This window comes from Patiria miniata, unplaced genomic scaffold (assembly GCF_015706575.1).
Source record: "Patiria miniata isolate m_02_andy unplaced genomic scaffold, ASM1570657v1 HiC_scaffold_10, whole genome shotgun sequence".
Classification (NCBI taxonomy): Eukaryota; Metazoa; Echinodermata; class Asteroidea; order Valvatida; family Asterinidae; genus Patiria; species Patiria miniata.
Genome location: NW_024037048.1, coordinates 5,479,486 through 5,506,964, shown reverse-complemented (window position 1 = coordinate 5,506,964; position 27,479 = coordinate 5,479,486). Strand labels below are relative to the sequence as shown.

The 27,479-nt window shown below is 40.8% G+C and overlaps 2 protein-coding genes across 3 annotated transcripts in view; one reads left to right on the top strand and one right to left on the bottom strand.

The window, feature by feature from the left end:
• Positions 1–4,607, top strand: part of LOC119736190 (phosphofurin acidic cluster sorting protein 2-like) — a 58,104-nt gene extending 53,497 nt beyond the window's left edge. For both annotated transcript variants that reach the window (XM_038210225.1, XM_038210218.1), the window contains 3 exons: positions 1,871–2,061; positions 2,644–2,757; positions 3,213–4,607. In XM_038210225.1, the coding sequence (XP_038066153.1) occupies positions 1,871–2,061; positions 2,644–2,757; positions 3,213–3,331 (424 nt within the window). In that variant the 3' untranslated portion in view covers positions 3,332–4,607. The remainder of the gene's footprint in view (positions 1–1,870; positions 2,062–2,643; positions 2,758–3,212) is intronic.
• An 8,524-nt stretch (positions 4,608–13,131) lies between these two features.
• Positions 13,132–20,381, bottom strand: LOC119736180. The gene is made up of 8 exons (XM_038210208.1): positions 20,219–20,381; positions 18,685–18,787; positions 17,501–17,696; positions 16,825–16,928; positions 16,014–16,181; positions 15,457–15,579; positions 14,898–15,035; positions 13,132–13,596 (listed from the first exon to the last, which is right to left on the bottom strand). Exons 1-8 carry the CDS (start codon positions 20,302–20,304, stop codon positions 13,468–13,470), a joined length of 1,047 nt encoding a protein of 348 aa, XP_038066136.1. The 5' UTR covers positions 20,305–20,381; the 3' UTR covers positions 13,132–13,467.
• Between the last annotated feature and the right edge of the window lie 7,098 nt (positions 20,382–27,479).

Here is a 27,479-nt window from a genome sequence, read left to right as displayed (position 1 = left end):
TCTGTCTGTCAGTCATTCTGTCGGACTATCTGGATGAACACTTAAACTGCCCCAAAAATCAGTCCTTCCGTTTTGAGGCGTGCGATCGCACCCCCACGCCATCACACGCCTAAATGCTTCCTGAGAAGTGTGAATAATCGCACGCCTGAATCTCTCAGTACCGCACACCTCGGCATACATGGCATAATTATACTTCATGATTTTGTGAAAAATAAAGTACGTCTGTGAAGAGAATATGGCTTTATTGTAAACCAAGCTGAATATTTTGAAAAACAATACCAGATTGTTCAGTCCCAGCTTGGACCACAGAATCACACACCTAGAAAAATCACACGCCTAGATAAATCACATGCCTAGAAAAATCCAGGTGTGCGTTTTTCCACACATCTGTGATTTTCAAATCAGAAGGACTGAAAAAACTGAATTTTTTTTTTCCCCTTACATTTCAAGGCTTAATATAACAAGAATTTGTTTTGCCTCACTCCACTGTTTCTAGGGAATGAAACGAGAAAATATTTCTTGAAAAAAGAAATGGTCACTGTTACAGGGTTTGTTGCTGTACTGTGGGATCTATTTAAGTAGATCTGTTTGGGCTGTGCCGAATATACCGAATATTCGAATATTCGATCATCCACCGAATATCCGGATAGTATTTTTCCAATTTGAATATTTGGAAAAAATGTATTCAGTATCGAGAAGATGAAGAGAAATGTCATTTTAATTGCATAAGTTTGCATGTTTAAAAACTCTCAAAAGTACCAGCTAGTCAGATACATCATGATGTTATTTAACAACTGTTGACTGCTGTGATGCGGGATATGATGTTTTTAACACCCGAGGGGGCTACAAATGGCATATCCTGCATCACAGCAGTCAACTATTGTGTTGTTATATCGTGCCAATAACTCAAAAAGATAAACGATTGTAACTTACTGTGTAAGAAATAGATTAAATCACTGCGATCTAACTTTTGATAGCTGAAAGTTTTGACGTCCTGCTGGACAGGAGATTAAGCGTTTGACAATGCAGTTCTCATTGCACAAAGCTAGCATGCTGGCAGGTTCCACACGCACACGCAATGAGCGCAATCTAAAATCAATTTGTGACATGCATTTTTATTGTCCAGACACGCGGCCGTGCTAGACCAATGAAATTACAGTATCCAAGCACACGATATAACAATTATATTTGTATAGCCCATTGCTCACGCAAATCCTGATCAATGGGCCATTTAATTTCTGATAGCTGCACGCAAATTTCATGTGCTTGCCCTTCGTGATTGGCATGTGCAATTTCTGACGGGGGCGCATGTGAAGCTTGTCCAGTGTTACGAGTATTAAAATATTCAATTGAATCCAAGTTCGAATGATTTGAAAACGCTCAGCCCTACTTTTAAACTTTGACTGTGCATGCATGTCATGATACATGTACAATGTATTTTATGTTTAGTTTGCACTAATACTACCTGTACAGCCTCTAACTAACCCGTAATTGCATCATAATTAGAGCATCTATTCGTGTATGTTGATCGGCTGGGTCAGCTTGTTATTCATGGTACACGTACATGTATGTTGATGGCAATTGCGTCTTTCCAAGGAACATTGGTATAAAACTCTAGCACCCAATATATTACAGACAAATGTTTTGTGACTTACATGTACCGTTGCGTTGAAGCATGAACTTACCTTAATATGAATCAGTAGTCTCCAAGAAAAGACTGGTGCCCATCTGGTGCCAGAACCACTTGGTAGTGATATCTACTGTGAAGGCAGGGGCCCAGACAACGATGGCTGCCCTGTCTACGTAAAGACTTACCGTAATTATAGACTTGCACCAACTGGTCCCCCTTGCGTTGTCCCCTTTTGTCCAGTGTTAGCCCGATATCCGGCGAGCTGATGGACCTTCAAGTGGAGTACTGGCCCATGCTGGGCGGCAAGAAAGACAAGTCCTCACTCAAGACTGCCTTCCGGTCACTGACGGTACAGAGGCTGCCCTCTCACGCCGACCCTTCCACCACGGGGCTATCTATGGTCATCGTCACCAAGGAGAAGAATAAGAAAAGTAGGTCTTTTGATGAATTTTTTTTTTCAGACAAGTTTTGCTTTTCTAACAAGTTTTGCTTGGTCCTTTTTCCCTTCAATTTGCTTATTTGATTAATATTTTAATCTTGTTAGGCGCCATCATTTTGTTTTAGTTAAAATGCACCACAGTACTGAACTTTTCAGTATGATGGTTAATGGGTGTTTTGTTGAACATTGTTCCTTCTCATAGTGTCTAAATAGATGGATAAAGGCCCTCTGTGCTCAAGAAAATAATTTCAAGCCAAAAAAAAGTGTGTTTATGCCCAGATTACTCTATATTTGGTCAATACCCATGTGAAAAAATACTAGTAATACAAATCCTATGGGAGTTGGCCTGGGTCTGAAAAGTTCAACCAGGGTTAAAGAGGGCACTCACGATGCTTTTTAGCTGTGTCTCAATAGGGAACTTGTGGAGTATGACATATTTTGACAAAAAAATGAAGGAGCAATTAATAATTATTCTTTTCAATCCGTACAGTTTGATAAATTCTTCACTGATATGCTTACAATATTGTCATTTTCTGAAACAAAAAAAATATTGTTTTCTTGTGTACCACGATAGTCATGAGAATAGGCAAGAAGCCTCGGGAAATAGAGACCGCTTTCAAGAGTCAGGAGATTGACGGAATTCACCGACTGGTCTGCACCTCAAGAACACAAGATTACTCGCTAAAAGGTGGGATTGAAATTTTAAGGGAGTTTTGGAATATTCTAAAATAGCTCCTAAGCAAAGGGATTTGTATGTGGAAGGCCAGTATTACCATTTGCATGCTGTGATTCATTTTCTGATTTAACGTTTTATCTCGGTGGTTTGAGTCACAAGCAAGCTGCTTAAGAAGAAAATTCAAGAGTTCTCGGTGTAGTACTCAGGCATGCAGCTTTTCCTCGGATCAGCTGATTTCCTCTTCTGTTTTTTTTCTTATTTCTCTTGTATTCCCTTAAAAAAACCTCCGAAGTCTTGTAAAATTAAAAATTCCTTTTTTTTTAATGACTTCCCAGTCGCAGCATGCCCGAGCACCTCATTCCAGTGCTTAACAACTACCATGGTAAATTAAACTGGTGAAACCAACATTTAAAAATAATATTTGCATAGAAATGGTTTTAATTCTTATCTGTTTTATTGGTTTGCAGTGAGTATTGATGGTATCGAGCTCACCCGAGTCAAGTTCTTCCAGTTATCGGCTCAGTGGCAGACCCGCATCAAGCACTTTCCCGTGGCGCTCTTTGCCCAGGACGTGCCGGCTTGCTGATAAACCGGGGGAACTTGCAGCATCGCAGTTGGAGACACCTAACCATATCGTGGTGTTGTTTTTTTTGGCTGAGGACTGGATTGAAGTACGAAAACGGGGAGTGGCATTCAATGCCAATAAACGGAGATGAAGAAACCGTGATTTTCATCGATGTTGAAAAAGTGGTGGTGTTGAGCTTGGAAAACAGCCATTCAGCGGTTATTTTATACCAGCCAGGCATTTACTGCTTGTGTTTAAAAATCAGCTGCCAGCAAGTTCGGATCGGAGTTCCTTTGAGTTGTTTAAGCATCCGACATGGAGCCGTACCAGGCCTGTTTTTCTACAAATTGGCAGACGCGGTGTGTGCATGTGCCATAGAGCTGGTAATTTTGTGCCGAGCGGTTTTATCGCAGATGGAGTCTACTCTCTGCGGGTATACTACTATTTGTAGCGATTGTAATGTAGCTGAAGGCGTATCTGCCACTGCAGATCAACCGGTTGTCAACTGACAGTTGGAAGGATATAAAACAGGGTTTTCTAAAAAAACAGTAATTAAAGAATAAGCATTGTGTCAAAATCTCAAGCATCTTTTGACGAAAGAGTCTTCAAAGTTTGATGTTCCGGTTCGAGGGAGAGATCAGATGAGAGATGTTTTTTTTTTCTTTCAGCATGTACCGAAATGATATTGAGGCTTAGGATGTATAACTACTGTACAGTTTTTCTTTTTGATCCGGGGATTGAAAGTGATCACAAGTTGTCGAATTTGTGCTTTGACCCAAGAGAGTCTTCTGCTGTGCAAAACAGACGGACAATGGGGCTTCCTATGCGTCAAGAAACCGGTGCTGATAATGTGGGAGGGAACACTAGTTGGTGACCACTGTTCGCCTTTGGGTTGATTCCGTGAATCAGCTTTTCCTGGCATGTAACCGGAGGCCACCGTGATATCCCGAAGAGGGATCTCATTCACATAATCTGACCTCTGGGTCAAAGGTCACAACCTGGGTCAAAAGGTCAAAGATGAAAAGAGCGGCTGTAAACGTACTAAAGTTTGTCTCTGCGTAATGTTATCTTTGTGTTTTTTTCTCCATGTGTGGTGAACAACTCCGCTGTGCGAGTTCAAAACAGTAAAATATATGGGCAGTTGCAATGAAGCTCAAAAAATGTGTAAATGTCGCAGGAAAAAAAATATGAAAGCTTGGAAAAAGAAGAAATTGGAAGCTATGTGTAAGCATTTGGATCGGTGTAGAGTGATGTGGCATCGTGTGCTTGAACTGAAAGTACTAAACATGTACTTTTTTTTTAAAAATGTCGCATGGAGGTATAGAACAGATGATGTTAACTGCCAAAGAATTAAGAATTTAAGTGGGTCATTGAGTGGATTCGTCGGATGAAAGAGTTCGTTTACCATGGCGTTCATTGATCTGCTGAAGAGTTGTGCAATCACGTTAAATGTTAAATTGTACAAAAGTTAAGTCTTGACTCTGTATTGCTTAGTACAACAAATTGTACATTGTTGAAGGATGGAACAAGGTTGAGGAGGCTTGCATTGAGTTCGGGTTGAACCTTTCTTTCTTTTTTTACATTTTTGTTAAATTTGGTTACACTATCGTTGCTAAAATGCACAGTACCATATAATTCAATCTGGTTACCGTTCGGTAACGTCAACCATCCAAACCCTTCCCCCTCATTTTCGCCAGCTTTCTCCCTTTCTGTTCCCCTTGGGGTAGAAGCCCTGTGTTATTGAGTCTTCTTTACAATTTCAAGTTGCTCTTCCTTGACTGTTTTCCGAGTTTCACCCTGCAAAATAGATTTTGAAAAATGGCTACTTTGTTTCAACAATACAAAACTTATTCACTTTTGAATGAGACATCAAACAAATAAATATCCACCAATGTTTAGTTATGGAATATATACTTCACAAAATTTGAAAAAAAATTGGGGGGGGGGGGTTGACAATAATTCAGGTGTATCTTTTTGTGTGTAACAGGCGAACAAGCAACTCAAAATATGAGAGTATATTTTTCAGAGTGTTGAAAACGTCCACAAATTTAAAAAAGGGAACTTTTCTTTCGTTTAAATAGAACCTACAAATTGAAAATTCATTAGGAGAAAACAAAATTGAATATATCAGGAGTTGGGGGGTGGGGGAATGAAAACTCCAAAAAAAATTGTCAACGTGTCTATGATATGTGTTTGCATTTGCCTGAAGACACCCCTTCCAATACCCATTTCTTTGGCGTTACATAACATTTACAACAGTCGATATGTGTATACCATGTATCCATGTCATTTAAAATCGTCCATGTTCAGTACAGTTGTTTAAGTTTTCTCCAGTGAGAGCTAGCATACATGGTATGCTTGCATTTTGCTGATCACATCTGGATCTGTGTAAAGAGAACTGTGATGGTGCTACAACATGACAATTTTTGGTAGATTAACTTCAGAAAATGTGGCTGACAATTTGAAGACAAATCCAAAATGGTTAAGGCATTGTTTTTGGTCAAGTGAAAAAAATGCTTCATCTGAAAGAGTAGCTCCCTACAGCTGCTACGTTTACACGTAGTTGCCCAAATAACTATGCGACAATTTGTCTAGATAGTGCCCAATTCTATCAAAGAAGGAATCAAATGCTGTGACATTACAGTACAGTGTGTGCAAGTTTACCATCCAATGAAAGTGCAAGTTGACCTCAAAACACCTGCGAGATTTTATGGGAATACAGTACATCCAGGCACCATGTATGAGATCTACAACATGTGTAATGTTCCCGCATGCTGTATTATCCAGGCATGTTGCTGTTATTAAAGAGGTTGTGGAATGCTCGAAAACATTTCCGTCATTTTTCGTGTATATGTAGCCTAAGGTGTGATGAAATAAAAACGACTATTGTTTCTGTCATGGAATGAGTACAAAAGGTACTTTTGAGAGCTGTTTTTCAGGTCCAGTTTCGACCCGAACGTGCAACTGTGTAAAAGTCGTCGTTGCGGGCAGCAAACAAAACACAGTAAATCGTGACGTAATAAACAGGACTCGTGTATGCTACTGTGCATCGGGAGTCCTGTTTATTACGTCACGATTTACTGTGTTTTGTTTGCTGCCCGCAACGACGACTTTTACACAGTTGCACGTTCGGGTCGAAACTGGACTTGAAAAACAGCTCTCAAAAGTACCTTTTGTACTCATTTCATGACAGAAACTATAGTCGTTTTTATTTCATCACACCTTAGGCTACATATACCCGAAAAATGACGGAAATGTTTTCGAGCATTCCACAACCTCTTTAATGTTTGCACCATGTATTCAAAGTGGTGCAAGGATACATACATGCATCGGTACAAGTGCAAAATTCATTGTCAATTCCTGCTAATTTCCCAAAACATTTCACAACTTTCCGTCGTGCGAACAATCTCAACAGATTGCTGGGATCATGTCAGTATTGTTTTTATTACTTCTTTTTTTTATATGAATGTTTGTTTTTTTAAGGCAAATGTAAAATAAGTAGAGGAGATTCGTACTGTTGCTCAAGGCTTTTGTTCCGAGCAGGGAAGAAGTCAAGTTAACTCTGATTTTAAAGCCTTAAGATTAAACATTTGTAAAATCATGAATTTACATGTATTGTTATATTATACAAACGATGTATGTACAAAAGTAGATTCACACATGTTGAATTGGTCAACAATTGCTGACCCGTATTGGTTGAAGAGAATTTCTACAGTATAACCCAACTGTTTTTGTGACATAATTAGGTCCAGCTGGTCTGACCACTACTCTTGAATAAGCCGTTTTTTGACAATTGTGCAAAACTTTTTGACAAAGGATTACAACTTTTTGAGTTAATAACAAAAATAAAGCTGTGTTTCACTTGTGTACAAAGCCCCACGTGTAATTGAAAATACGTATCTCAGCTCTGTGGATTTCTGTACATTAGGGCCTTCATAAACATGTACCTCTCGTCATGCATGCGATGTATGCCACAGCTGGAATGAACACTCGACTTGCCCAACTTGCCCCCCGTGGCTTGCTGTGTTTGAAACACAGAAGTGTATGAGGCTATCTGTTGTTTCTGTAGCGTGTGACGTAGTTTCATTTGTGACATAGTTTCATCCGTGACTCGCATTTTAAGTATTCGCCTGGAGTCTAGTGACTTGCTGCAACTGGAATTTTGCACGTCTGCTGCTGATTTATCGTAAATGCAGTAATTTGTTTTCTTTCTTCTTTTTTTTGGGGGGGGGAGATATATTGGAAATGTCGGTAAGGCCACACAAAAAAAAGTGTCTCCGGTTTCCGGTATGCGCGCGTCGCCGTAGCCATGCGCGTCGGCAAAATGAAAAAAAGGTTTTTTTCAATATAAGATGATGTCTCAAAACTGCCAAACTCAATGGTTTGACTGGAATCCTGCTGCTGCATAATTTCAACGTGTTTTCAGATGGGGTTACGATCGAGTATAAGCTTTATGTGGCCTCTCTAGACTCCCATATATTTTGCACTAAATTTAGTCTGGCACCATTTGTAGTCATCAGCCGACATTTGAAGACGAAAAAATTCAAAAATGCGTGGCCGCACCACTTTTGGGGCAAGCTCCATACCAGAAACCGGAGACTTTTTGGGGGGCCTTATCTGAGAGGGTATTAAAAGAACCTACATGTAGAGTTTTTTGTGTCTAGACATGTTAATTAAAATCAAAATTGTAAAGTTGGATTTGAAGGCGGGATTTGAACCGGGGACCTCCGGATTGCCGTTCCTTCACTCATGCCAACTGAGCTAGCCAGCCCAATTGTTGGTGGTTTCCAGTGGGTAGCTGAGTTGGCAGAGCGCTGGTACGGTAATGCACAGGTTGTAGGTTCAGATCTCGCTCCAGTCAATTTCTTGTTATAATAATTATGCATGCCCTTACATGTAGTTAGTGCCCCTTTATAGTTATTTGATTATTCATATTAGAATCTGTCATATTTACTTTTTTTATTATTGTTTCAGAACAAGCTGTCTTTACACCTACAACTCAGTTTACCTCTGACCCAAATTATTGGGGTTTTTTTACTTTAAAAAAAATTCTCAAGTAAAAAAACTCAGCATTTCGGGAACACTTTACAGAATGAGTGCCAAAACGTTACCAAGCTTGATTTATTGCTTTTGTTTAGCTCAAGAAAATTGCCATTTCGTGTTCAACTCAAATGATGGAACATAGGTACATGTACCTTCAACTTGTCAAATTGACAAACTTCCTTACGTTTGACATCTGCAAGCATTTGCAAGGAAATCTGCTTGAAATTCTTCAGCTTTATGGGAGAACATTAGAAATTATATGTGAATGTATAGGAGATGTTAGCCCCATAAATGTGGCCAATTTACTGGACTACCTCCGTAAATAAAGGCCATACTTCCACCATGTACAAAAAACATGTTGAACTTTGTCAAATTTAGATTTTCACATTTAGGCTCAGTTTGTAGTTTATTTTTGCTTTAGAAGCATACTCACCCTCTTTATAGGCTAATCAGAAAGTGCTGCCTTTTTCAGATGTCTATTTTTTGTGAAATTTCCAGATTCGTTTGCACACATTTGCGTATCAAAATTTCAACATGAAATTTCACGAAAATTAGGCATTTGAAAAAGGCAGCACTTTCTGATTAGCCTATAAAAGGGTGAGTATGCTTCTAAAGCAAAAATAAACTACAAACTAAGCCTAAATGTGAAAATCAAAATTTGACAAAGTTCGACATGTTTGTGTACATGGTGGAAGTGTGGCCTTTATTTACGGAGGTAGTCCAGTAAATTGGCCATATTTACGGGGCTAAGGAGATGTATGAAAAGTGGAATTATTTACCCATTTATTTCACCTGGCCCATTACTGGCAATGCATACGTGTTAATGCATCTCATGTCAACATATTCTGAGCCACATATGGTCTCGTGTACTTGCATTATTTCTGACTGGCATACAAATCTGTTAGTCCTAACAATTCAAAGTACAGGGCAAGTCGGAATGATCTGGACCCAATTTAAAGAAAATATTGAAAAATATGTAGCAGTTATCAAAACAAGTGCAAATGAGATATGTTATAGGCTGGTATTTTGGACATATTTGGTGAAAGTTTCATGCGTATCAATTGTATCATTATGAAGAAAAGCGCTAGCAAAGAACACACGCTAAAAAACACTCTGACCACTGTTCCATGGTTCAACAAATTGATTGAAATCGCATACTGATGTGAAGCAGTGTAATAACAAATAAAAACCTAGTCATGGTGACTGACTCACTTGAAGTTATTGAAACATTTAAAAAATGCAAAACCAATTCCGTGTGCAGACTGGAAAATGAGCCACTTCAATGAAAATGGCATAACTCCTCACCACAGCCGCTAATGTAAAAAAAAAAATCAAAATTACTGCGGAAGACAAGGTAATAACCATTCATATGAAACACGCATTTTGTTTTCTCAATAAACTCTATTTGCTAAAAGAAATTGGTGAAATTGGGTCCAGATCGTTTTGACTCATCCTGTACATACCGATAAAAACAGCATTAGGCGTACATTTCAACTCGGTTAAAATTTAAATATAGCTGAAGCTTTTGTATTTGAAGAAGTTTTTTTACTTTGTTGAACTATTTTTAACAGTGGTTAAAGACCCAAACTAAAAATAAGGAGATTTCTATATAACAGTTCTGCTTTTTTTTTCTTTTTTTTTTGATCTTTCAATTATTATTTGAAGATACAATTATCAAATTTACATTTTGTGGGCTCACTGGGCTATGGTCTGTTTTGAAGAAACTCCTAAAGAACCTTTAATTTTTATATGCAAATTATATTCACAATTTCTAGAAAAAAAGCCATTTTCAAGAATTGGGAACCTGTCACCCTTTTTTTTAACTAAATAAATTTGATTCAATCTGCAGCTCTGAATCAGTTTCAGCTTATAATGGAATTATATCCAAAAACTCATCAGAAATCTCAAAATAAACAAGACGTGTCAAAATCTTCAGATTAAACATTTAATTAAGTGCATGCTGTGTGTGGCAAACGCTTCCGTATAGCTAGTTTGCTTTGGTATTTGTTTTCCAATGTGTAGATAATCACTGCGTAACTGTATGTACATGTATGAATTGTATTATTTATAGATAAACGAGAAAAAAAAGTATTTATTTTGCTACGTCATAACATTTTGTGCATATTCAAAAAAAGACAGAAATGGCCCTTGTTTCATTGTGTACATAATACGTAACTGTGTTTTCAGTAGCGCACAACTCGGCTCTGTGCCATTGCCGGGGCCAATTGTACATTAATTGCATGTGATCATTTAAAAACAATTCATTCATTCTAAATTCTGACTGTATGCTTAATGACTTGACAAGGATCGAGAGAATCACTTGGCTTTTCAACAGCATTGTTTTCACATCTTCCCTTCCACTGTGCCTCTTACAGAGGGTTCAAAATGGCAGATCGCATGCACAAGACATGGCTAAATGTTGTGTTATATATACAATGTAAAACTGGTGGGATTTTTATTGAATTTCCAACGTGGAAACATTGGCAAAAACTAATGACCCAGAAACAAACCTACCGATTTTAGAGAGAAAAACCCTGCTCAAAGTGAAGAAAGGCCAGATACCTTGTGAAATTATTCCGCCGCAAATGGTACCGTTTGGAAGAGAAACATTCGTTAAAAGAGTTTTTAAAAATTGTGCCTGCAAGTACTTTTCTACGGGCGCAAGCAACGAAATTGTCTGTTTTCTAGTAGCCACTGAGCCTAAAGTTCAACAGGTTTATTGTTACGCACCCAACTTACAATTTTGAGCAGTTTTGTTGCTTCAAACCAGAAAATGCTGCAAAGCAAGTCATCCAAAAATTGAAGTATTCAGTATTCCTTTTAGACCAACACAATCTGGTCGAAAAAAATATTAACTTGTTAATGGCTTCATCTTAAGAAAGTATAAAAGGGAATTGCAAAGCTAGGTGAATATTCCAGTTGAAACCAGTTCAACTGGAAATTGGTGACCGGTTTTGAATTGGTTTAGCTTGTCCAAAGCCAGTTATACCAGTTCAAATCCAGTTCAAACTAGTCACCAATTTCCAGCTCGACTGGAACCAGCTAAAACCAGTTCAACCTGGTTTCAACTGGAATTTTCACCTGGGAATGAATGCAAAATAATAGGCTTTATTCACAAGTCAGCCATATTAAATTGAAAGCGGGGTAAACTCTTCATTGTTGGAACTTGCGAATAGAAATGAAAGCAATGAAACAAAGTTCATTACAAATTAAAAGCAGTCTGCTCTGATGAATAATTGAAACTTTGTGATTGAGCAGCATACCCTAATGTTTTCAGCCACATTTTAAAAAAAAATTGAAAGTGAGGCTAGGAGCGCATGAATAGTCTGGCACCATCCCATTCAACAGTTTACAATATATAAACTACATTCAGGGAACATGATTTAAAATGGCTTCCTCGTGAAGGTCTATGGGCAGCTTGCACAGGGCAGCTGCTTGTGGCTTCGAAGAACAATCTATTCTTCAAAACAAATATTTTAACTGACCTGCATCTGTTAAAATCATTAGAAATTAATAGGAAACTTTGTAAATATTGAAACGTTTCATATTAATCATATTATTACCTAAAATAACAGTAATGTATGGCCAGTAAAACTCAGTTCCTGTCTGTGTCGATTTAAAATACGTACATATCGCGTTACAGTAAGAGTTTTGACGTTTGTATAATGGATGGGATTTTGTGCTTGAATTTTTATGCACGTCTTGCCAATTTTTTTGTACAATGTATTATGATATAAACAAAATAAAAAAATGCAGGCATGTGGTCAGTGTCAGTAAACAAGTCAGTGGAAACAAATGCATGGTGTCCTCGTCAATTTATTTCTGTTCTTCATTACTGTGTAGAGAACCGTTTAGCTCATGAATAAATGCTTCAACCCTAACTCCCTAGGGGGTGTGCAAAATCATATTAAACTTGGAGGATTCAAGACTGTTGGGGCTATTGGATTACAGTACAATGTAGATACAAACAAGTTAAATCTAAGTTGATTCTGGGTTTTTTAGTTGCAAACTTTACAAGTACTTGACTCAGGGTTTGACCTTAACTTTTTTCCCCTAGCCAGCCAGGCTACTGAAACGGACTCTTAAAAAGCTCATTGGCATTTTCACTAGCCCTCATGTTTTGCTTTTATAGTGTCTCATATACAACAATGTGCATACATGTAAAACGTGTATCCTGTCGGTGTTTTTAATAAACAGATCTAATAATTTAACCCTAAACAGTAATTAAAATTAGACACAAATTGATACAGGTTTGCTTTCTGAATTTAAAGATTTATTTCTTCCTGTCCTTTCATCTTTGCCGGACCCTAATATTTTGACTCGCCAGCGAGGCTACTTAAGGAATAGTGACTAGCCCGCCGCTATTTGGCTAGCGGGCTACCGCTAAAGTCGAACGCTGTTGACGCAATCAACCTTTTGTGCCCCATCTTAAGACTTCTTTTGTTTACAAACATGAATTATGGGCAGTCTCATGCCCGTTTCTTAAAATGGCCTAAGTTGACTCTCAGATGTTTGTGGTAGCTCGAGTATTTTCGGAAGTAAAATAGATTCATTTTCCCAACAAAATACCTAACACGCTTGTCATCAGTCCTGACATTTTTGAGTACATCAAATCAAGGCTTGCGTTTACAAAATGTCCATTTAATTTCCATTTAGGCCTTGTTCCCTCACAATATTCGATCTCAGGCTGTGCTCTGTGGTCATATATGTGTCGATGGGCCCGGCAGCCATAGGCGCCTTTACGTGCCAGCGGCCCGACCACGTTGTAGCCGCGTCCTTCGCAATTCAGCATACCAGCTGCGAGTAAGGATGATTAGCCTCCCAAATTATTATTATTATTAATATGCACTCGTATATTTTTGAATGTGACGGTTATCTGACCTTCAATCAACAGCCACCAGGTGATCATTAGGTCCGGGAACTAGACTAAGCAGACAGACAGGAAGCCACTATCCTGCAGTCTGGGTACATGACTGCCCAGCTATAACTCGAATTTCAACATGTCCTCAACACGCATACTGTTAATATAAACAGCGCCCCCTTTTGTCTGCACACCGAGTCCATTCATACTCCTAGTCCCACATCTTAGCTAGGTCCCGTGATTGTGTTACTCGTCACGTGACCCTGAGTGCCTGTAGCGTCCCATCCCTGCAGCCAATCAGCACCTCCGGTTCTCCGTTCTTGTCCAGGTCGGCGACAGCCATGGAGTTGATCCAATCAGAGGCCTCGTACCAATTCACCAACTGCAGACGGTTGGAACCGCACAAGGAAATGAAAACACATCAATGGTTGCTACGTCATTCCAATCAATTTAAGTAATTAGCATTTTCTTTTATGTATACACACACATCCTCGTTTAACTTCCAGGAATTGATTTTTACCTCATCCGGCTATTGACACACAACAGCCCACTGCTTTGAGAACATGAAAAGCCAATGTACAAATTCCGCAAACATCCAAAAACTAACACCTTGCTTGTTTGACAGTAAACAATACTGCCTATAGCACCATTTGAAATCATAGCACCTAGTATAAGTAAAGTCTGTCCTGAGCCAATGTGGCTCATCAGGCCGGCGTTTATCTCCGGTTTCAGTAGCATGAAACGACTGAGAATATTTCTACTCCCCCTGGATGGGATGCTAGTCCATCGCAGGTTACTCCCCAGCTAATGCCGGTACCCATTTATACTCCTGGGTGGAGAGGGGCAAGTGGGGGTGAAGTGCCTTGCCCAAGGACACAATATATGACCAGTGGCTGGATTCGAACCCCAGACCCTCTGATCATGAGTCATGAACCCTAACCACTAGGCCACACACTCCCCTAGCACCGAGTATACTTTCATTTAATTAATTAAAAAGCCTTGGCGTTAGTATGGCATTTTCCACGTTGCAGTGCACGTTATAATAGGGGACCACATTTACTCAACCATTTGCTACCAAATTTAGGTAGTACAGTGGTCAGAAGACTGCAAACAGCCATTACTCGAGCTTGCTGACTAGTCTTGTTGGCAGGGTGACTGATTATCCTTGCCCTGCAGTGAGGCCAGCTGGACTCAGTATAAGGATTTTATTACACAAACATGCGGTTCTTGTCAGAGGGCTGGAGTTTGGCTAGGATTTTCAGGATCAATAGTTGAACTCTGGGGGCTCTCACCACTTTATTTGGCTATGTTTGAATGAGATGTGGAACATGTTAAATATTTATTTTTTTTTCTTTTTAATAGTTCCTGAAAATGGTAATCTGCTTTACAGCAGACTGTTATCACAGCAGCAAAACCTACAGTTGCTCTTATGCTCGCTTCCCACAGGAGATTCAAGTCAATTACAAAAACTATGGGTTTACAACCATAACAGCGAAACACTGTGTTCATGGTCAACCGCTGCAGTGTGCGTTAAACTGGAACTGTGGCTGCACCGAGTTGACGCCACGACTTTGATAGCATAACTGTAAATGTTAAACACTACCTTCAATCCCGATTGGGTAAAAGGAAAACCCCAAACTCAACAATTGAATTGTCTGCCTGAAATGTTGACTCCTCACCCACCTTGCGGTTGTGGTAGAGCATGAGACAATGACTGTGTCCTGCACACAGCAGGGAATCTAACTCATCGGCGTGGCCTGTTGCTATGGCGCCAAGGTGCATGATGGGAAGTTGGAAATTTGCGTACTCGGTCGTGTGTATCTGAGTTAGAAACAGGAAAAATGAACTGTGGTTACACTGAATAATGGGCGTCGCGAGGGAGGGAAAGTGGGGGCGGCGCTTGGCCCCTCCCCCCCCCCCCCCCCCCCCCCCCCGGAAAAAAAAGAGACTAGATAGCTACATGTAAGGCACAAAAAAAAAACACCAGTTTTGCTTCCGATTACATGGCATTTGAAAATAGGGTAGGTAGGTATGTAGGATTTTTTTGGGGGGGGGGCATTTTTTTTGTGTACGATCATATGGAGGTGTGTGCGTGTAGTTAAAGGTAGTAATTGATGGTTTTCAGGGTTTTTTTTTCAAATTTTTCCACCACTTTTTTTTTTGGGGGGGGCCTAAGTTGATAGAGCACCAGTACATGTATGGTGTTCAATCAGACTCCAATGAATTGAGTAAGACCACGCACCTGGAAATCAGTCATAATAATGATGGAGCCATCGTTGCCTCCCAGTGCAACTTGGCTGGCCGTTGCTTCCTGCATCTCGGATGTCTTTATCTCCTCCTTGGGCAGGAAATTACCATAGCACATCTGGATACGTGGGAAGAGAATGGTCCAAATGAAGTTAGGTCTCAGTTGTAGTTGCATCAATCACAAATCAAATCAAAAGACCTCAAGCAAGCAACAGAGGATGAATACTGACACAGGAATGCCCTTGTCAAAGTTTTTATGGTAATGTAAATTTCCATATTCATGAGCAAAAGTGTAATGTCATTTCAGGTAGAAATCTCAATGTGACAGCTATTTCAGCACCACAAGTTGCTAGAATTTTGGCTATTTGGGAGAAATAAGAAAGACTACTCCCCCCCCCCCAAAAAAAAGACTCTATGGTGGGGTTAAAATGAAAGGTGTAGATTGCTAGAGTATAGCAAATACACTAGTCGTGGAGACCCAACCACATGTCGATGGAGCATAGCAATGACTGAGACTGCTCAATGGACAACGTTAAGCTTGGCTGCACTCACCGCTGTAATAACAGATGGTGTCTGCAGCGTCAGTACAATCAAACCCTGCTGGATGAAATGAAGGTTTCTGCAGTCATCTGAGGCCAAGATGTAATTGCTCCGTCGGCCGGAGGAACTGACCAGAGTTGTTGCTAGGAGACACTTGACAACGCTTGACCGACTCTCTGCCTACACAATGAAACAAACAAGGAATCCAAATAGACAAGAGTTTCAATTATAAAATTTAATTTGCCATCTTCAGGGTTCGACCTTAACTTTTTTTTTGTTACTCTTTCACTTTTTTTTCGTGGGCATTTTCACTAGCCCGCATGTTCATAAACAACAATGTGCATACATTATAAACGGTGTATCCTGAGGCAATCTTGTCAGTGTTTTTTAATAAACAGATCTAATATTTTAACCCTAAACAGTTAAAATTAGACACAAATTTAATTGCTTTCTGAATTTCATGATGTATTTCTTCCTGTCCTTTCATCTTTGCCGTATCCCAATAATTTTTGACTCGCCAGCCGGGCTACTGAAGGATTAGTTTGTCCAGCCCGCCGCTGTTTTGACTAGCATTTAGCTAGCGGGCTACCGCTAAAGTCTAACCCTGCCATCTTGCACTTCTAGTTTAAAACCTAAATGCCAAATCAGACAAGTCCAAATGTTCTTACCTACATCCAGCCCAGCCCAGCTGAGCAGAGCCCAGCCCAGCCCAGCTGAGCCGAGCCGAGCCCAGCCCAGCCCAAAGTGACACCTTTAACATTATTATGTTGAGTTCATACAAATCCTAGGTACTTTTGGAACACCGGCCTTCCTTTACCTGTACTTCCTGTGATGGTGAGTCCAGTCTTAGCTTCCACAGGGGACTGTAAGGTAGCAGGGCATGCACCACCCCACCGGTATCACCAGAGATGACACTGACATTACCAGCTGCAAAAACATGGATGAAAGCATAATGTAAAATCGTACAGCTACAGATCGCCGGTCACATCAAGAAGATGCAAGGTGATTCAACTTGAGATTGACCTGTGATTTAACTTGAGATAGACTTGTGATTGACTTGTGATTGACTTGTGACGACTGCTGATTAACTTGGGTGATTACCTTGTGATACGACTTGTAATGTATCTTGTGATTGACTTGTGATTTACTTGTGATTGACTTAAGATTGACTTGTGATTTAACTTGTGATTGACTTGTGCACAAGTTGTGACTGACTTGTGATTGACTTAAGATTGACTTGTGATTTAACTTGTGATTTAACTTGTGATTGACTTGTGCACAAGTTGTGACTGACTTGTGATTGACTTAAGATTGACTTGTGATTTAACTTGTGATTTAACTTGTGATTGACTTGTGCACAAGTTGTGACTGACTTGTGATTGACTTGAGATTGACTTAAGATTGACTTGTCAAGTTGTGATGTAACTTGAGATTGACTTGTGATTGACTTGTGATTGACTTGTGATTGAGTTATGATTCTATCCATCATTATGACTTACTAGCATCGGCATCCACCTGTAGACACCCAAGACTGTGTTCGGATAAGCTCTGTCTGCTCAAGATCTGGCCGTTACAGAAGATGGTCATGGTCCCCCTGGAATCACCCGCTACCAGGTCTGCCGTGCTAAAGCGAGTAATGTCAGCCAAGACCAGCGATTGCACTGGTCCCCCTTTGGTCTCCAGGCAAAGATGGGGCTGTGGGCAGGATACCAGCGGAGGAGAAACACATTCCGAATTTAATGATTGAATTTATTAAAGGCAAGCCACTTAAATACATGTAGGTACATGTTGATCTGTTTACACCTTGACAATCTGAACAAATGAACAGATATTGCGTTAACTCTTTTCTAACATCAGCAACTTCCATGCACCAACCCCTTGATGCTTACCACAGACGACTTTGTGGTAAGGAAAAAAAAAATCACTTTTATAATGTTCAGTGTTTATAGGTTTTTGCCCTTCACTGACGTTCTTTATAAAACACTGTGTACTCCAGTGTTGTTCCGAGTGATTGTGAGAAAAAAATCACTCGGGTGGGACTCAAACCCACGGCCTCCCGTTTACTAGTGCAGACGTCTTACCACTCGACCACCAAGCTTGCGCTTGCCGGGTCGGCTGGCTGGTTGGAATCAGATACTATAGCAGCGGGTACCGCAACGAAACTATTGGTAAGATGGGATTTGTGTTGGGTGATGTAAATTCAGTGTTAGGTTTTTGCCCTTCACCGACGCACTCTGGTCGACAAGGAGCACAAGTGTTCACTGTTGGAAGCACCACACATGAGTCCCTCATCTAGATGCTGAACAGGCTTTGGTGAGAACCTTCGTAGATAATAGATGTAGATGTACTATATCCATCCGCAATTTCAGGTATGCGATTTGGTCATGTGGTGAAATGGCTTGCAGTTTGATAAATGGGATCAGGTACAAAAACAGGTGTAACTTTCTCTTTGTTCTTTTTTTGCACAACATATGGCCTTGAGTTTACATCATCTGAATGAGTAAAGTTCAAGGAACAGATTTTACACACACTGTATCCTGAGCATGATGGGGCATATTTTTAATGAAATTCACCTTGAGATTACCACATGACCACAAAAGATGGTGGATATCCGTGGAATGGTCTATTAAGTCCATACCGTGCAGTGCATACATGTACATCCACATTAGGGCAAAATACTTACCACTGGTTCTGTCAGCTCTTCGCCTGTGGAATGTCCTGATGGAATATCGTAGACCCTGATGATACCGTCCTCACAGCCCACAACGATACAGTCATTCTGCAAGCTATGCAACAGAGTACAACATTAAACGTAGAGTACATCATTTGCCGCCATCCACAAAGTAACTGACGAAACTACCAATTGTGTATTGCCATGCGTAATCAACTGTTTATTAATATTACACATGTAAAGAGGTCCACTTTATGCATCTTTTGGAAAGAGTCCCATATCTGGCCATCAGTAATTTTTCCCTTAAATGACCTATCATCAGAACTTGATAATATGTCATAAAAAATTAGCAAATAGCAGGTACAAATTTTAAATTTTTACTGAGAAACAGACTTGGAAATGTTCAGACCAGTCCCATGGGGTTTGTGCACAGGGTGACAAGTGATGGCCAGATGTGGGAATCTTTCCCATCTTTTTTTGAGCACTTAAGGTCTCGATCTGCTGGTGCACATCTAGACCCGTGAACGTGGCTTGTAAACTACGCCACGCTGTTGTGTATTTCTGAACCTGGCGAAATTGTCCCTCTGACTCCCTCCATTACACACACTGGACGTTATTTTGCAAATGTAATAAGTACTCACATATGAAGCTGTCTTGAAATCTGTTTGTACATCAAAACTTGCATTTGACGAAATTTGAGGAAAATTCTGGCCCCGGTTTACGAAGTCCTGCTAGCTGCCATTTTCTCCCAAGTGACGCATGCGCTTTGCGTTTTATTGTACCGTCCTTCGTATAATTCGACGGCTGTTTACTGTCGCAGCTAAAAGAGACATCGTTTTAGACAAGTTTCAAGTCCTTTCCTCTCTCACCGCACCGCACCGCACGCAGGCGCACGTGCGCCCGCGTGCGTGTGCGCACACGTACACGAGATGAGCCGAGCAGCCAATCGGGTGCGGGGACGGTTTTTTCGGGGTTGCGACATGAAATAGCCGTCAATCTGTCCAAGCGACTCGTCTGGGGTCATTTGTCAGGGTCACTTGTCGGGTTAAAATGAAATTTCTACAAGTTCGTATGGGTCTATACTGATGGGCAAATTTCGTCGAAATTACACAGCCTGAACAATCGGACAGGCAAATTTAGATTTCTAGGTGAGTACTCAACACCCATCCGGAATTATGTATGTCGGATCGATTTCGCTAGGTTTTAAAATACACAACAACGTGGCGTTGTATACACAACGCCACGTTCACGGGTCTAGTGCACATCAAGATTTGCCGTGTTTGACAATTTTCTTTCACTTCAGGATAAACATTTCATCCTATGTGTGCAAAAGCATTCTTGTGCGCTATTTTTATCTTTCACATTTATCCCGAAAAAAAATCGTCGAATCTTTAATGTTGTGCACCAGATTTGGAATAGCGAACGCGAACTGGCTAATTGCTACTACATGTATTTGTACTAACTACATGTATGCCATGGTTAAAGTCAATGAAACTTGAAAGTTAAACAACAAACATCACAGTTTAGTATGACTCAGTTTCCTTACCGAAACAGTTTTCCAACAACAACTTGGTTGAATGCTTGCTTCAGTTTTGTCCTCCATAGAGTTTGTAAATTTGTTTTATGGGGCATTTTTTCGTTATTCTGCTGTTTATATAAGGCAAAGGATACAATTGTTCAATAGAAATATGCCGCAGTGAGTGTGACTGTACTGCTGTTGTGTTTATAAAGAATCTGACTCTAGAACTAGATCCTAGAGAGGGCGCTAATAAAGTCTTTAATTCGAACTACAGAGGGCGCTACAAAGGTTTACTGGCGGGTGGATGCAAACTTGGTTCAGACAGTTGTAACCGTAACAATACTTTGGAAAATAATCAGTGAATAGACATTCGCCTAAAGAACGTGCAAAGTCGATGGACTCACGTGAGGATTTAGGTCTCAGTGAAGATTTAAGCTCGGGGCTGAAAAGAGAAAACGTTAAAGCGCAAGTCAATTTGTTAAATATGTGTACAATGCAAGGGTACAGCGTACGCGATTTTTTTTCTGATGCATTGTGACTTGTATAAATTTGTATTTAATGTTCGTAGTATGTTATGTACTTTTCCTTATGAGTTTAACTGTACTTTAACATTATATAATATTTTGTGTAATGTATGCAGGGCCCCAATGGCACCCGGTTTTTCACAGTTTGGGCGCAGGGCCTATACCCTGGGTAAAGAACTTTGGAAAATAAATAAATTATAAACTTCCTTTTGTTTTCATTGTCACTTTCTTGAAGTATTGAATTGCCTACACTAATAAGGGCAGTTCTTGAAGATGAGTTCTTTTTTCTGTCATTGTTCTGTTCACCTTGTAACGGGGCTGTTAAAGAGCCTGAAAGTAAAAGGTCTCGCGGCGAGCTTCCTGAACGTTCCTCATGTGGCCGGCCTACACGGGCATACTGGGTTGCCTCTTGCTATATAATTTTGACAGAATAATTTCTAACCGTAATCACCCAAGAAACATTCATGTTGGAATTTTATCTTGGTATTTCTCAAGAAAGAAACGATGACAAATCACTTGGAAATGGATACAAACAAGAATTTTACTTCTATTTCACATCCGGCATTTTCGTTTCCAGGTCTCCTTGTTCGTTTACGCTTGTTTTCACATCTAACATTTTTCGTAAAGCTTCTCGTCGTTATAAGTTTAATGTATAACGACGCAAAGATTTAACTATAGCCGATGGGTTCTAGGTTTAGACGGGCTGACTTGAATGCAGTCCTAGCGGTCATTTCAGATTTTTTTTTTTTTGTAAATGCTACTGAGTCCTCCAAGTTTGATCCAAAAATGGTAAATCCTAAAAGATTTTGGTCTCTATATGTAAGTTCCAGTTTTCACCCAATGACCGCCACAAAATTATTTCATGAAATAATGTTCGTCTTTGTACTGGGCTCGACTAGTCCACGCGTATTTTAGATTTTCGGAAGCGCCTGTTTATTTTTTGACACGATATTTCTCTTTCACGTCAGGCGATTTTTCGATTTCCATAAATTGAAATGCTATAGTAACAAATTTACAAAAATCTTTTTCTAGCGTCATTATCTTAAGAAATCAATGTACCAAAAATAACTGCAAATTCTGTAATTTTCGGACGTTAATTTTCCTGTTTAAAGGTTCCGGAAGCGCGCCGTCAGGGGTTAAGGTTCAGGATCTATTGTCTGCACTATTTTGTCAAGATTAATCGGCACCGACAGGGCCTCTGTGACTTAAGATAGAAGCAGGGCTAGTGGGGCATGGGGAGGGGAGGGGGCTTTCCATTGATGTTATGTTATTCTTGCTAAAAACGCATTCACCCTCATCAGCTCCCTGCAGAGCATGGGGTCAACCCGATCGGTTCCCCACGAATGCCCAGTCCCTATGTGTTCCCCAGTCCCCTGTGTTAGGGGTTAGGGTTATAGAGTTAGGGATAGGGGAACATAGGGAAACCGATCCCCCCACAAAAATTCTGGGTCCGCCCCTGAACGCACATGATGCCTTTTCAAAAAAGCCTACATAATCACGGCGTTAATCGTTGCGTAACGATATAGGTTTAGCACACGTATAGGGTTACGACTAATGAAGCTGCCGTATATAATTATTCCAAACATAACAAATGAAAACAGTTGGCTCATTGCTGCCCGAAGTATATCAACTTCTGTTCGTCCATGAAGCTAGATAAAACAGATGCACTCAACAATGTTGAATGTCTCTCCGCCTATTTAGAAAAATCGTTTTAGCAGAATTCTAAGGAAGCTGAATAGCCCAGTGGTTAGATTCGTCGTCCACAAATCGCGGAGCCCGGGTTCGAATCCCGTCGGCGTCTTTTTGCTTTTCAACGCACGCATTCAGTTATTATATATAAGATGTTTAATTTCCCATCGTAAATTACCAACAGTACCTTAGCTTAATCGGTAAGCACTGCTGCTGGTACTGTCCGCGAGTTCCAGGTTGGCGCCTTCGTACAGGTTCAGGGCATTTGGTCCACTCGGAGGATCAGGGCTTAGGGGCCGCCCTGTTCCTCCCTTAGCTCTTTGCTTTTACATGGTGCCTGGCCCTCCGGGGTTACATGGATGGATAGGGAAGGAAGTGTGTATTGGTCGGGGACGCCGAGACCCCGAAGAGAACTAAGGGATTGGCTGGGGCATTGTTATGGCTCAGACCGATCCCTGAAAGCTTGACTAGCACATAACTTTTTGATTTTTTTTCAGCCTCTATTTATTTTTTTTTTACTTTGGTTTACTTTGATATTTACATGTGCTCGGCAGGTCTCCGGTAGCATTAAAAACGAAACAAAGGTCTATGTCATAAATTAACGAATATTTTATAACTGACTGTAATAAAAATTAAGTTTCGTTCGATCAATATGACTGCATTATTAATGGCGCAATTTCCAATTGACGTAAGAAACGCCATATAGGCCTATACAATTTAATTCTTTCAAATAACGTTTCTTTAATATTGTGAACATTCCTAACAAATATAGTGATTCGCAAAATAGGAAAAAAAAACAAAAAAGCCCCTCTCTAAGAAAGCCTGTTAGTGCCAACTTTTTGGGGGGGGAATCTTTTTTTTTTAATGATTTTTTTTTTTTTTTTTTTTTTTTTGCAATTTTTTTCATTTTTTTAACTTTTCGAAACGAATGTTTGGTACACGGGTATTGCCGTACTTCTTGTCCATAATGTACAAGAACGATTTCAGGCCATGGCGAAAATGTCGTTTTTGGGTCCATGGTTTCATAAAGGCCACTCAGTCTATTTTTAGTAACTTTTGGATTTTTTGTTTTTGTTGAATTTTTTTTGTAAGGTTTTTGTTGTTTTCCTTTTTTTTGTTTTTTTAATTTTTTTTTAAGGAATTGTTTTGGGCATTTTTGAGGGAGGGGAATTTTTTTTGAGGAATTTTTTTTTTTTTTTTTAATTTGTTTATTTTTTTTCACTCCCCCCCCCCCCCCCAATTTCTGGCAGACATCATGGCTGCCGCTCAATTTAATTAGGCATTACTTTAGTTTGGGACTAAGTTATGACGAAATAATTGCTTCTCTTGCTTGTAGTCATAATATCATTCTCAGCATGGGGTGGGATGGCATCTCAGGGGAAGGGCGCCGCTGACGGCAGGTAGGTAAAAACAAATAAAAAAATTAAAAAAATAAAATAAAATTACAAAAAAAAACCCAAACAACAAAATCAACACCAAAAAATTACCAACAAAAACAATCCAAAAAAAAAAAAAAAAATGTTGCCACTAACGGGCTTTCGTACCCCACCCTTAAAACTGGAAATACAAAATTGAAAAACAAAGTCAAGTAGTGGAACTCAAGAAGGTACATTTAGGACTGAATTCCTAAATGCCATTACATTTTGACTTATAACAGAATTAACTGTCATTGACAGGCAGGCGCGGATCCAGAGTTGTTTTTGTTTGGGGGGAGGGTGGTGGTGGGGGGGGGGGGGGGCTTGTACCATATGTTCAATGGGGGCGCTGTTCAAATTCGACGATTATTATCACCATATGTCAGAATAATGTACATGATTATACCACCGAAACAAGCTGGTTCTGTACGTATTTGGTGCAAGGCGGACATTATTATTTCCAAACAAAATTGGGGTGTCGGAGGAGGGGAGGGGGGGGGGTGTTCGCATTTTTTCATTAATTTCTATGGACTTTTTTTTTTTGGAAAGAGCTGGGGAGGTACCCCCTTCTCTTGATCCGCGCCTGGATGGATAGTTTTTTGTTATTCCATTTCCGTTATTCTTAGCGCCTATTTTACTCACCTCTGGGCAGTGGCATAACGGGAATGGGAGGGGGGGGGGGTGCAGAGTGGCAAATTGCAACCGGCCACTAGCTTTTTAAGAGCGAGCCAGGCGGGGACGCGTGAAGCAAAATCGGGCCAGGCGGAAAAGCGTGTCACCTAAGTCGGAAGGAAAGGGATGAAGAGCGCCACCCACCCACCCGTGGCTACACCACTGCGTCCATATAATGTTAAAATAGTTGTGACGGAGTTGAGAAAAGAGAAAAAGTCAGACGCGGGTACAGACGGGGTTGAACCCCCCCCCCCCCCCCCCACATGAACAAAACACGAAAAAATGTATAATTATTTTAATAATGACGCGGTCCGCCTGTCCACAACAATTGGATATGAACATCTGACGGGCCTAGCCTGAACACAGGCGTAGCCAGGAATTTGGAGCGGGGGGGGGGGGGCCTTTACAAACCCCAACCAGGGGCGGAACTAGGATTGTCCAAAATGGGGGGTGTGAATTGTAACAAGAGGTAAATGGTGAAGGCAAGTTGTGGCGCCTACGCTGAAGACTAAAGAGGGATGGTCCCCCCCCCCCCCCCCCGATTGACGCCCATGCCGAAGGCTTGTCCGCCGTGCGTCCTGCATGCTATAATACTATAGAGAGGTCTGGGTACATGCATTTTCCTGTAAACTAGCATAGGTTTCGTCGTCGCGCGCTGTCTTGTCGCAGTTCTTGATCCCGTCGCTTTTTAATCTTGACTTAAGTATGACAGACCCCAATAATAATTGTTGTCTTGGGTTTAACTAATCCTAGCAGGCTATGGTTTGACGTGAACTGTCGTAATATTAATTGTGTCTCTCCCTTCCCTTTCTCTTTTTGGGTCTCTCTCCGTCTCTACATCTTACTTATATTTTTGAGGGCCCCGGAAAATTTTTGATCCTACATGCCCTGTGGTGCAATCTGAGGCGATTCCTGGCCCCTTTCCCCCTGAATTATTTGAGCAAAAGTTTTTAAGACTTATTTTTTTTAGAGGGAAAGGCATTACATGACTTTCGGGCAACCAAATACACATACTCGTATTTCGCGTCGGGTTTTGGTAAAATGTCTTTACAATTTTTGTATTACATTTCTATTTTTTACAGCAGGGGGCCCCCCTGGCTACGCCTATGGAAACCGGGGAACATAGGGACTATAATATAGGGACCGGTGAACGCACCCATGAGGCCCCCTAAGTTGAACTGGACCCGAGTTACCCCATTACAATAATTGGAAGACGATCACAACTTGACAGAAGTCTGATCTCTTTTTCTCTCTTCCAATTGTGTCCCCCCTCCCCCCCCCCCCGAACGCGGCCGGTCGAGTCCCGTTCACAATTATGTTTTTCTGCAACCTTAGTATGGTAAATGACAATAATGCGCATGCGTCAGTATTTAACCGAATAACCTCCCTTTATTAAAAAAGAAGAAGTCATCCAGAGCCATGTGAATCGTGGGGTGGGCGGGGTTGGGAGCACAGGGAGGTTTGAAGGTTAAATATATTTCATCGATTGGTATATATAGGACTTGATTAAACAAAATTTAAGAAAGACAATTGACTCGAGTGATTATGTTCCACACAATGCTTTAAACTTAAAGGTAATTAAATGACTTTACTATAACCGCGCTTGCAGAATGGGTTTTCAACAACTCCGGTGCCGGGTGCGCGTGCAGCTGAGACGGAGCTGTGATTCATGATGTCCATCATGTACCCATACTATACAGTGCTATGAAATTGTCGCACGCGGTTGTACCTGTAAATAAATGTATATAATAATAATATGATGATAATTTCGGGGAGGTTATATCATCCGACTGGCAGCTGAGAAGCTAAATTGCGACTACTTAGACGCGGCTACAACGTGGTCGAGTCGCTGGCAGCATCGACCATCATTAGGACCACGGAGCACAGGCCAAATTCATTAGACTTCACACACGTTGCATTACTGTATACCGTGCGTCAAGGGCGGATCCAGGGGGGGGGCCAAAGGGGGCCATGGCCCCCCCCCCAAAACGAAATCAATTTTTTTTTTTTTTTATGTGACATCGCAATAACGGCAGGCAATGAGTACACCACCATCTTTTCCTCAAAAAAAAAACATTGGTTAAAGTGGTCAGAAATTGCCTCAGATCGCACCACAGAGCATCTAGAATCCAAAAATTTTTCGGGGCCCTTAAGCGGGCCCCGAACCCCACGCCGTAATTTTTTTGACCCACTTTTTGACATCGCAATAAAGGCAGGCAATGAGTACACCACCATCTTTTCCTCAAAAAAAACATTGGTTAAAGTGGTCAGAAATCGACTCAGATCACACCACAGAGCATCTAGAATCCAAAATTTTTTCGGGGCCCTTAAGCGGGCCCCGAACCCCACGCTGTAATTTTTTTGAACCACTTTTTGGGGGGAACCAAAAATTTTTTGGGCCCCCCCAAAAATTATGTTCTGGATCCGCCCTTGCCGTGCGTGATTGGATGAAAGTTTGTGTGCAGCAGCCAGTGCTAGCTGACTGCTCAGTCTACTTTCAGAAAACACGTACGTACACTCGAAATTACGCGTACGTAGTGTGAAGTTGAAGTTGCACTTTTTTTTTCTTTTTTTTTTTAATATCATGCATGGATATAAATGATGGGACGATCAAGCACTTGGTGCGGTCATGCCCGTGCCGCTCTCTCGCGCAACCTCCACCGCGTACCCAGCCAAGGGCGGATCCAGAACACAATTATCGGGGGGGGGGCCAAAAAAAATTTGGTCCCCCCAAAAAGTGGGTCAAAAAAATTACGGCGTGGGGTGCGATCTGAGGCAATTTCTGACCACTTTAACCAATGTTTTTTTTTGAGGAAAAGATCGTGGTGTACTCATTGCCTGCCTTTATTGCGATGTCACATAAAAAAAAAAAATGGTTTCGTTTTTTTTTTGGGGGGGGGGGCATGGCCCCCTTTGGCCCCCCCCCCCCCCCTGGATCCGCCCTTGTACCCAGCTAGCTCGGGGGCCGCTTTATTACGTTCAGTAACT

Coding starts and splice junctions, on each gene's coding strand:
- LOC119736180 (XM_038210208.1), bottom strand. CDS start 20,304: ATGCCCCATAAAACAAATTTACAAACTCTATGGAGGACAAAACTGAAG. Junction 15,580..16,013: donor CACCATCTGTTATTACAGCG/GTGAGTGCAGCC, acceptor CCACGTATCCAG/ATGTGCTATGGTAATTTCCT. Junction 13,597..14,897: donor TGCTCTACCACAACCGCAAG/GTGGGTGAGGAG, acceptor AACCGTCTGCAG/TTGGTGAATTGGTACGAGGC.